Source organism: Eptesicus fuscus, chromosome 15, assembly GCF_027574615.1.
Source record: "Eptesicus fuscus isolate TK198812 chromosome 15, DD_ASM_mEF_20220401, whole genome shotgun sequence".
NCBI lineage: Eukaryota > Metazoa > Chordata > Mammalia > Chiroptera > Vespertilionidae > Eptesicus > Eptesicus fuscus.
In genome coordinates this window covers 46,577,905-46,590,256 of record NC_072487.1, presented here as the reverse complement: position 1 = coordinate 46,590,256, position 12,352 = coordinate 46,577,905, and the positions used below count along the sequence as shown (strand labels likewise).

The following is a 12,352-nucleotide window of genomic DNA, read 5'->3' as shown; positions in this document are numbered from 1 at the left end:
TCTCAGTAGAGAATCCTATGCCATAATCTTAATTTCCACTATAAAATCTGTTATAGTTTTTTTTTTTCAAGCCTAAGCTTATATAACTAACAGTTCTAAAAATATTGGTTTAATTACAGTAATAATAATAGCATTTATGTAGGCATTCACTAAACCATACATTCTTCTCTAATATTTTAAGTTTTTGTTTTATTTATTCCTTACAACCAATCTTAAAGTTAAGTATTTTGCCCTTATTTAATTAATGCAGACTATGAAGTTTGAAAAAGTCAAATACATCTTCTCAAGTTGCCCAAGTATCTTTGTCTTGGGATTTGAACCAAAAACACAGGATCTTCACAACTACATTATACTATTTCCCAGACTGCATATATCCATTTTAGCACAGACCATAAAAACCAATACATATCCATGATCTAGGAATTTGATTCATTAAAAAAATAATTACATGTCTATTTGTGAAGGAAGAGTGAGTCTCCTTTATTTATAGAGAAATTGTATCACCCTGTCATAGCAGTTTCCAAGGGAATCTGTGCAAAATTGGCCCAGTCTAGATCTTTTAAATGTAAAGTCTTACACAAATGAGTAAGCATCTGACTCACGTTAATTCTACAGCATTAATATGCTGGCCAAAGAGTTAATAATGGAAAAAACAATCTGTACTTGAAATATCACTTGAGGTTTAATTAGCACAATAAAAATGAATTGGGAAGCATGAATAGCCAAGGCAGGATAAACCATTTGCCAGGCACTACTTCCTGGCTTAATAAGATTTGAAATCGGCACAAGAACAGAGCAAAGCTCAGCAATGCTTCCAACAGCTTCTAGCACTACCGTAATGGGATCCTGATTTGAGCTTCAGAGATGTCATCCTTTGCACTCTGAGAAACCTCACTGGAGATAAGAGATGGTCATCTGCCCAGGCAGACAGACATCTCTGTGTCGGTGTCTCTTGACCTGGATGTGTTCAGGAAAAACATACCAGCCTGTAGACCTCAGCAGAAAATCATAAACCATCTAGCAAAACGGCTGACTTTCTTTAGACCAGAGCTTTCATGTGCACATGAATCACCAGCAGATCTTGTTAAAAATGTTGCTTTTTTCCCAGTAGGTCTGGGTTGGGGCCCGAGAATCCACATTTCTAACAAACTCTCTGTTCCACAGACCACACTTTGAGTAGCAGGAGTTTAGACAATGTTGTTCACTAAGCTTCTGTTTCTACAACTATTATTCTTAAACCAACAGTGGTCTGAGTAATCACCTAGTCCACCAAACTTTCCCCAAAGGGTGTAGTGTGTTCTTTGACAATCTAATTCTTTGAGATGCTCTGTGGTTAAAAAACAAAAAACTGCAATATTTAAAAAAAAGTTACACAAAATCTATAACTCTGTTCACTATGCACATTACCATTTTATTTTTTTAAATGTTATTGCTGAAAGTATTACACATCTCCTTTTTTCCCCCATTAACTCCTTCTAGCCCATTCCCGCCCACTGCCCCAGGCCTTCACCACCCTATAGTCTGTGTCCATGGGTTATGCATATATGCATACAAGTTCTTTGGTTGATCTCTTCCCACCCACCCACCTCCATTTTAAAAGCTCGGAGAAGCCCTGCTCTAAAGAAACCATTTAATTTTCATTGATTTTATATTCGCCAAGCTTATTTGAGTATATACCATTTCACTGTGATATCTTGTCATGGCTTTATTTTTATTTGAAGTAATTTGACAAAATATAACATATACACATATTTAAGTTCAAATATAAACTATATTTGAAGCTAAATATTCATAGTGATTATAGTAATAACATTAATAGCTAATATTTATTCAGTACTTAACACGTGCTTGACCTCATCTATTTTCCATATTATCTTATTTGTAAACCTTAAAACTCTACAAAGAAAGTGTCATTAGTATCCTTATTTCCAGATAAATAAATTAAAGCTTAAGAAGCATCACAAGCCCAGGGTAGTATTGCTCAGTGGTTGAGCCTCAACCAGGAGATCACAGTTTGATTCCCAGTCAGGGCGGTGCATGCCCAGGTTTGCGGGCTAGATCCCCAGTGTGGGGCATAAGGAGGCAGCCAATTAGTAGTTCTTTCTCATCATTGATGTTTCTGTCTCTCTATCCTTTTTTCCTTCCTCTCTGAAATTAATTTAAAAAAAAAACATTTTTTGTTTTTAAAGAAGAATTACAAGTAAACAGTATGAGTGGGAGCTGGCCCTGACCCACATCTGTCTGTCCATGGCCTCAACCAATACATGGAATGGATGCCTCCTTTACTGGCTCTCCATGCCTCTGACCCCTTCCATCAGTGCACACTTCTTGAGAGTTGATCATATTGAGTAGACCCTTTGAATACTAATTCAAATTTTCTCACTTTGTAATAATTGAAGAAAACTAACCTTGAATCATTTGGATTATTAACAATTTGGGGTTTTATTTTTCAACACTCACCCATAAGTCTGGATTGTGTTTTTCTTTTTTTAATCTCATTTTAGTGATCCTGAGCTCTGTTCATTTCATGCTGGGTCATCACTCCATGTGTATAAAAGTATTCAAGTAAATTATGATTTTATCTGCTCTGTCTTCTCTCTTTCTACCTTCTTGTAATGTCTTCTAATTGCTTTGTCTCCTAAACATGTATCTTTCATTACCAAAAATGAAGCCTGAATGAACCTGACCTATTCTGAAGAGGCTCCTTTATACCTGGTTACAGAAATGCAGAAATCAGCAGAGATTGTTTAAGCTCAAATCAGAAATTGTGCTTCTATGCTTTTGTGAGGTGTGTCATGACAGTGACAGTGACCACAAATCTAAACACAAAAACCTGTACAGTGACTGATAGGTTAGAAAAAAAAAAACTTAATTTGCCATTCTAAAAAAAAAAAAAAAAAGCAATGATCCATTGTGTGGATTGCTTTATTTTAGTAGATAAAACCAATCTCTACTTAAAATCAGTAAGCTAGACTTTGTATATGTTTTTCAAAAAAAAATCAACACAGCTAAGATACTAAGAAAATAATGTTTTATACTAACCTCCATAGACTATTAATATAGCATTTCCTTTTCATCTTCTATAAATACTAACAAAGTAGAATTACTATCAATCTATTTTTCTGGTTCAAAACAAACAATAGAATGAGTGTGTAGGAGTATTCTAAACAGACATATACTACAAACTATGGTGGAAACCAAAAGAAAATCTTAAAAATAAATAATTAAAATCAATTCACTTGGCCTCTCCTCCCAGACACCTGTGAACTAACCTTTCCCATTATAAACAGTATTTTGTTTATGTGTTTTAAGAATTCTCTACACTAAAAGTTTGAAGGTTGGAAATGTAGAAAATTTAAATTTTCAGTATAAATAACAAGGGAACCAAAGGCAGGACTGATTTCAATCCATGAGACCATTAAAGGTGTTTTATATAGTAACTGCACAGTCCTTCAACCATCACCTGAATTACCGCCTTATGTTCACTGTTGGACATGCTAACTAGTTAAATGCGTTGAAGGATTGTTTTGATTTGACCCAGAGGAATACAGACTTTCTTAAATATATTTGCCATCTAGTTAAAACAGAGCATTTCATTCACTACTAACACTCCCTGAAGAAACTCTGTTCCAGAGATTTGAATTATAATTACAGCATAAAACAATTAAAGTGAAAGTCATTTTGCAAACTAACTACTGAAGACCAAACTGAGTACAGAAATTTAGAATATGCTATGTGATGAATAATTTTACTGAAAAACATGAAAAGAAGTAGCAGGGACATTTTTGTGGAATGATAAATAACTTCCCTTCATTAGCACCTGTGTGACTCAGTTTCCGTCTTCAGAACCAACGCTTACAGCACCTCTTTTTTTCTGAATAATGTGGAAATTTTATACGAACGTATTTTATTGCCTTGCAGTCAATAAAGTTTTTCTAAGGTTAAAAAGAACCTTGTGGAGAAACAGACCTCAATGTGTTTCACGGCATGAATAAATTTACCATAATTCATGGCAAGAGGGAACTGTTAGAAAAATATTGTGAGCCATGTTGACTGTGCTGCTAGTGGGAACTGCACAAACTTCCCAGCCCCACCTGCTATTCTCCCTTAATCACTAAGGGAGGAAGGAAAAAGAAGAAACAAGATCCTTTTGAAATGCAACAATGATTTGTAAGCTATATGAATGTCTATCTACTGTGCTGTACACATGAAATTAATACAAAAAAAGGATTGAACACAAACTGTAATTGAAAAATAAAATTTTAAAAAATACACACAATTTCAGAATTAAATAAAGTTTAAAATGCAAGGACAACAAAAATTTCAAAGGGAACTAAAATATATGGTATAATTTGGCTAGAAAAATATATGTTTAGGTTCTTTTTACTAAACTGAAATATCTTCACCATTATATTAAAATTTCAGTCCAATCTGAGCATTAATATAGTATGTTCATGCATTTATTAGTTATCAATTCAGCAAACATTAATCAAATCCCTATTATGTTCAAGGCATACATTAAGCAGTCTGAGGATTCATGTTTGCATATAAAATGTTGACAATTTGTTCACAATATGATACTGACATGATAAAATACTAAAGTGGGAAGATTTTTTTAATTTTGTTTTTAATCACACTCAATGTTATATTACTGTCAGATGGACAATATCATGATTAGCCATTTATATATACCTTATGAAGTGATCACCCTGATAAGTTCAGTATTCATCTGACACCATACATAGTTATTAGAGTACTATCAACTATATTCCCTATGCTCTACTCACATCCCTGTGATTATTTTTATAACTGGCAACTTGTACTCCTTAATAAAGGGGACTTTTTAAAGAAAACCTGACTTATAAAGAATAAATTGCCAATAGCTCTTTGTTATTGAAATTAAATATTACTAGCTGCTAACTAAATTCAATGGCCATAGTTATTGGCAAATTTTTGGTTTACAACGATAAAACACATAAGACTATACTCTTAGGAGTTACTCTTGACAAAATTTTAATCAAAAGAAGTGGAAATAAGATGAATTCAGCATACTGTGACTTAAACACAACAGATATGTTTTATAAGTACCGCGCGCTAACCGATTGCGCCACTGGAGCTCCAACAGATATGTTTTAAAAACTTGAAAAGGGTAGGACCCAAAAGAAAAGCCTCTGAGCATGAATCCATGTTGCAAATAAGATCTAACTTGAAGATATTAGCATATCATCTGAATTTCTGAACATGGAGTTTCAGAGACAGAATTTAAATCCAAAAAAGTCTAGTGTAATTTACTGCTCAGTCTAACTTGAAAAAGAACCAAAGTTGGGAAGCTATCGTGAAGAAAATGAATACATGTTAACTAAGCCCCAGTTTGAAGTATCTGGCTTTCATCTCAAATTTCTAGAAATTAGTCCAAAAAAATTAAAGGCAGAAAAACAAGAAAGCATACTGTTGATGGATAAGAAACTATGAGGAACCTCTGGACAAGAGAAAGCAGGGAAATAGGATTAAACAAAAACAGGACAGCTCTAAATGAATATATAGTATGTGTCAGCTGAACAGGGAGGCTCTCGGCTGACCCAAGACTGAAGGGGTGAACTGCAGGACAGAGCAGAGACCCAGGAAGGCCAAGCCACAGGGTCATTAGCCAACACCAGAAGGGATAAACTTTCCACGTCCCATCGCTACCTCCTCACCATAGACACAGAATCCAACAACAGCTGTAGCCACTTCCAAGTAGAAGCAATGAGTGTGAGAACTTGCCAGGAGAAAATCAGTCATGCTAGGAGCTGTGACACAGTAGAGATATGGTGAGCTCCAATGTGGAAAAAGGCATTTCAATCATAATACCAATCACTAGAGATTGCAGAAATTAAAAACTGACTGTTGGAAGCAAAAAATTCAGTAGCTACAGAAATAGCTGAAGGGTAAAGTAGTGAGGAAACCAATTTTCCCATAATGCAGCACAAAAAGACAAGCAGATGGAAAGTATTACAGAAAGATTGAGAGGTATGAAGGGAGGAGCCAGAAGTGGAAACATTCATCTAAATAAATTAGAAAATTCTTCCAGAACTAAAGACAGGAACACTTGTGCTGAAAGCGTATGCAGTATATTGACCAGAATAAATTCTTAAACACAAACATACCTAATTTCATTGTTCTAAAATTTAAGAATAACATGGATTAGGAGAAACTCTTAAAAGCTTCAGAAGGAAACAGAAAAGCAGAGGTTATTTATCAAGAAATAAGCATCAGATTGGCCTCAAGCATCTCATCAGCAACACTGGAATACAAGGAAAATCTGCAAAACCCTAAGAAGCTATTTTGAGTTTAGAACTTTATACTCAGTCAATACCACTGGGAAGAAAAAAATACAGGCTGATTTTCCACCAGGCAAGAATGTGACGATTTTATTTTTAAAATTTCTCTGAAAAAAATATTAGAGAATACTAGTACATTCCAGCAAAATGAAAAACCACTCCAAGAAGAAGTAGTAAGATACAAAGATCAGTGGTACACGAAAAATAGTAAATCTTTTTTAAAAATCAAGTAATGCCCTGGCCAGATAGCTCAATTGGTTAGTGCATCCTCCTGATACGCCAAGGTTATGGGTTCGATCCCTGGCCAGGGCACATATAAGAATCAACCAATGAATGCATAAGTAAGTGTAACAACAAATTGATGTTGATGTCTCTCTCTCTTTGTCTCTTTCTCTCAAATCAATAAATAAAAATTTGAAGAAAAATAAGTAAAATCTAAAATAAAATCCCAGATGAAAACAATTTGAGAGATGGGAGAAAGAAGTAAAGAGAAGTAAAATGTCTTATGAAAGGTTATCTCTAGATACTTACAGAAATACATTTAATATGTATGGTAAATATATTATCATTATACATTTACAAAAACAGAATTTCAAAGAATTAAGAAAAATAAAACAAAGAACACTACCAATGGAAGAAAAAGAAAAAAAAAAGGAAAACTAGACAAAGGGTATAAATAGGTAGTTCACTGAAGAATAAACACAATGTTCACAAGATACTCAATAGCAATCAGCAAAATGCAAACTTAAAAGCAATTATGTACCATATGTTTTTAGAGAGACAAAGAATACATTTGCTAATATCAAGATATACTTTGCTGGGGTGGCTATATATCAGTACAACCATTTTTTAAAGTGTAAACCATATGAACCAAAAAATTATGGTTCCTACTATGTTCTCTAGAAAAACCTTTGCATCTGTCCATATGCTCATTGAAACATTTTTGTAGCAATGAAAAATGAGAAGCTAAATGTCCATCAATATGGAAGATTTAATGTAATTAAGATTTATTCTGCCACAAATACCAGGCAATGATCAAAAAGAATATGCTAGATCTATGACTACCAACCTGAAATGGCCACAAACAAGAAAAAGACAAGCTTTATGTATAATATAGGAAGTTATTTTTACAACAAAATGTATCAACATGATTTGTACAATTATAAATAAGTAAAAAAAAACACTTGAAATAAAAGAAAAAATAAAACATAAGAATATGAAAGTGGTAGAAAAATACGTCTGTCAATTCTCCTTTTATAATGTTGCTTTTTGAAAAGCATTGGTGACAGTGAAATTAATTGTGAATGTTACCATGAATATAATAAACAGATCCTACTCCATCAAGCAAGCACATGCTCTCTGACATGGATTCAAAGTTTCACTGTCATACACACAATGCATTGACTAATTGTAGAAATCATATAAAAATTATTGAAAATTGACAAATCGATCAGGAAAAATAAGGACCAGGTTACTGATATGGTTCCCCTTCCACAATCACAACAGTCCATCAACAACACATACAGTGAGTGCATTATCAGAATGCTGTCGAGACAACGTGGCTGAAAATCAAAATCAAAGAAATAGAATGGTTTCAGGTGAGGGCAAAACAGACATCTATTAAATGCAGTTTGTGAAATCAGAGCAGGAGTTAGATGCTTTCTCTTTTTTCCTCTCAGTGGTTGCTGAACCACTGTGGTCACAACAGTCATGGGGATTTGGGAGCTGGCCAAGAGGCCAGGTGACTCAACATTGCATTTCTTGTCCCTCTAGGCAATTTCTCTCAGTGGCACAAATTTATGCCAGAACAGAAAACAGTTACCTTCTTATCAGGAAAAGATATATATTAAAAGTGTTTGTTATTTTCACCCTTGGCTAGCAAAGAAAGCTGAGGGAAGTTGGCAAGGGCCTGATCCCCTCCATTCTAAAACCAAAGATCTCTAGTTATTACCAAAAAAAAATATGTGGGAAGGGTAACTGCTATCTGCTAAGCTCCTTCAGGGTCAGAAATGAACATTTATCTTTCCTTTCATTACATTCTCATTAAAAATAAGCAGCAGCTGTATTTTCCTTAAATGAAAACTGACCCTAAACAACAGGGTCCTCTGAAAACAAAGAACCAGATATTTATGGTCAACATGAAGATTCCTCAGGGCAGTGGAGAACCAATGCTACCTGGCTTTCTGCTGAGTCACCAGAAGATCAAATATCATTGTGAACTGATTTAACTGTCTGACTAACTGATTAAAATTTCAACAGAGGAATAATATGAAAATGTGAGTATTGTGGACGTATATCCCAGAAGCCCTTAGCGGTAAAATGCTCACAGGCACCCTTGGATTCTACTTCCCTATAAACTAAGGTGACCAGATTTTAACATTGGTAAAGCGGGACACCATTGATGGGGGGGAGGGGTGTTCTTTTTTTATTATTATTGATTTTTTACAGAGAGGAAGAGAGAGGGATAGAGAGTTAGAAACATCGATGAGAGAGAAACATCAATCAGCTGCCTCTTGCACACCCCCTACTGGGGATGTGCCTGCAACCAAGGTACATGCCCTTGACCAGAATCGAACCTGGGACCCTTGAGTCCGCAGGCCCGACGCTCTATCCACTGAGCCAAACCGGTTTCGGCCCCGGGGGGGGGGGGGGGGGGGGGAGTTTGATTAAAAATTTGGTCTATATTGTAATCGCTTTTGGTTTTTTTAATAAAAGGAAATTCACTTCTTAGATCATCGTTGAATTTGCATCCTCTTTTCTTACTCATTATGTTAAAAATCTAAAAAAAATAATTTAAAATTATATTATAAATTATTATATACATATTGCTTAAAAACACAGTAAGTAGGTATATAATTACATGAACATATTTTATTGTTAGTTTATAAATTAAATTAATTTGATTGTTATAAAGTAACTATATTTTAAAAATTATTTTAATCCTATATTTCTTTCTAAATAATAACAATACTAACTTGTATTATTTTTCCTCTGAATTTGCCATAACATAAGTCGTAAGTGTCACTTTCAAGGCTGGCACTAGACTTTTTGCCGCCACTATAAAATATAAATAATACGAGTACTGTCTGCTAAATTCAAGAAAATTTATGAAATAAATAAATAAATTACTTACCTAAATTATCTGAATAGCTGACTTGTAATGACATCACTTGTTTAACTAGCTTACTAGCACGCAGTACGATGTGTATCGTCTGAGAGACAGTTACAAAATGTTTTCGTCGTTGCCAATCCCAAAAAATGCCATTGTTCATTAAGTCCAAACAATGGTGGTCGAATTCTAACAACTGATCAACAATGCGAACTTTGATAAGCAGTTCTCGATAATCAGTTCTCAACAATTATTTGTTATTATTAAAGTTTAACATTATAAAATTAACAAAACTAATATAAAACTCATATCCTGGCTAAATAGCCACATGGCCGCCGAAAACCGTATATTCCCTTCCCGTTCTCCCGCCGTTCCCTAGCTTGTCGTGCATTCTTTCCAAAAATCGGGACTTTTTAAAAACGCCGCGGGACGTGGGACAAATTGTTAAAAATCGGGACTGTCCTGCCAAAAGCGGGACGTCTGGTCACCTTACTATAAACACACCAGTCCTCACAGAGAGCTGTGATTTCATCACATGGTGCCATTTTAAATTCTGGAGGTGTAAATGCTGAGGAGAGGAGTGGGGACAAGGGTAAAGGAAGAGGTTTTGAACTTAGACATGGAATAAAGCACTTGTAAGGGAAAATCTGAGGAGCGCCATCAAGAGACATAGACATCTGACATCTGGATTGAACGGCATTTTCTTCTGCTTCCAAGACACTTTATCACCTTGAAATCCTTCCCTCTATATGGCCTGAGGGCCAACCAAGTATACATGTGGCCAATGGAGTACTACATTCTTAGCAGATACTTTTTGGATGGATGGATGGATGGATGGATGGATGGATGGATGGATGGATGGATGGATGGACAGACGAATGAACAAAGAAACAAAGGAATAAAGTGTGTGCTTTTTTCTCTGTACACTTTAAAGTCATTCATTCAAAATTAATATTCTACTTGCAAAAAATGTTCAGCAAAGTTGCTCCCAAATGATTTCTCCATACTGCACACAAATGTTGCCCAACTTACTGGAGACATAATAGCATACAGAATAAAATCTGGGTAGTGGTAATCTTCCCAGACTCTCTACCACACCAAGGCAATTAGAATAATTAATAGCAACTAGAACTCATTGACTTAAAAGTGAATTACCACAATTGGGGATCTGCAGGTTCGCCAGGGGAATATTCTTGCTGCTTTCATTTAGGCAGTACAAATCCTGAGTTTCTGGACTGGATTTAGTCTCCTGAAGAGTCTTGATCCACATAATATCACAGGAACATGCGAATGGATTGCCCACCAAGATCCTACGTGAAACAAAAATGAAACTCGGTCAGGCTTCTCTTTTTTAATTTTAACTACATTCATGCTCCTGAAGCACTACAAAATTATGAATTCTTTCTAGCCAGCCATCTTTGAAAGTCATACCCATCTTTAAAACATAACTACTTATCATTCGTTAATTTATCTAATGCTTACTGAGCTTCTGCTGTGTGCAAACACCACTGTCAAGGCTAAAAGATGCAAAGTGATGTAAGACCTTTCAGAATAATAGGGAAACAAGATACGGACAGAAATAGCTGTAATGTAGGAGAGAAAAGTGTGTGTCTCATAAAATGGGGGGAAATAAGGTGCTGTAACAAATTTTATCACTATTATTATACAGTTATTAAGAAGGTCTTAAGTGAAGATGCCAACAGTAAGTTTTCAGAAATACTAACATACTTATTTCTGGTCAGGCTGGAGATTGAAGTGTTATTTAATAAGCTCAAACTTCAGTGGGGGGCAGAAAAGTGTCATCTTCATTTAAAATGAGACTGTAAATCCAATGCTAGGACTGAAGTGTGATGTGAGAGCTAATCAGGTGGTGCTCACAGCTTTCTGCAACCACAGTTAGTTTGATTGATGCAAGCAAGGTGGAGTGAATGTGAGAGAGAGAGAATCTGCAAGGGAGCTCTTGGACCTCTGGCATGCATGTGCGCAGGTGCTCACATGGCTACACACACACACACACACACACACACACACACACACACACACACACACGCACACACCAAGCTCAGGAGTTCAGAAAGCAAGGGCAGTAAGCTCCAGATTGAGCCTCTTAGCCCACTGTGAGAAGGTCTGCTGAGAGAAAGCCACCATTCAGCCGTGCTGCCTGGACTCCTGTGGCCTGCGACTGGTGAAGGAGGAAATAGTCAAGAGGAAAATAAAAACCACAAGAAAAAAATCTTTAAATGCTTATTTATAATACTCAGTGGCCTATTTAAGATGAATTCCATTTATGGTAATGAGCCTTTAAATGAGGCCATTTAAAATCGTTACATAGGCTCTGCCTGGAATTAACCACAATACTTAAGATTTCTGTGTGGACCGGACCTGGGCTTTGCAGCATCATTTACTCCTGTGGTTTTCTGGTCGGGTTCTAAGAATCTCAGGGATCCCTGGAGACTTTTCTGGGAATTTCTTTGGGGAAATGTGGTCATGGCAGACGCTTTAATTTGTGTCTGCTTGATGGCCTCTAAGTATCCCTCCAACGTCAAAATAAGATTTGATGCGACTGGATATGGAATACAATGCAGAGGAGATCCACAATGTTTAAGCCCCACCAATTCAAGCTATTTCCTGGCAGTCTGAGTACATGAAAAACTAAAGAATCATTCTAAAAAGAAAGTCTGGTTGAATCATCAGAGAGGATAAAGAAGCCAGGGGTTCTTCAGTTATACATATAACAATATTCCTATGACCACAAAATGCCGATGGACAACTGGCATCTTCCCCAAGCTCACTGTGCAAACTCCTTTTGCAGTGATTATCATTACATGTGCATGTTAGACGTCTACCTCTCCCACCACATAGCAGAATCCTGGACCACAGAGATCTTCTATCGCCATGGCCTACTGCCATGTTACTTTGATTT

General features: G+C 35.8%; 1 protein-coding gene across 1 annotated transcript in view; it reads right to left on the bottom strand.

Moving 5' to 3' along the window:
* The window catches only part of NTRK2 (neurotrophic receptor tyrosine kinase 2), a 312,618-nt gene that overhangs the window by 262,489 nt on the left and 37,777 nt on the right, over positions 1–12,352 (bottom strand). The window contains exon 6 of the mRNA XM_028146234.2: positions 10,585–10,739. Coding sequence (XP_028002035.1) covers positions 10,585–10,739 — 155 coding nt within the window. The remainder of the gene's footprint in view (positions 1–10,584; positions 10,740–12,352) is intronic.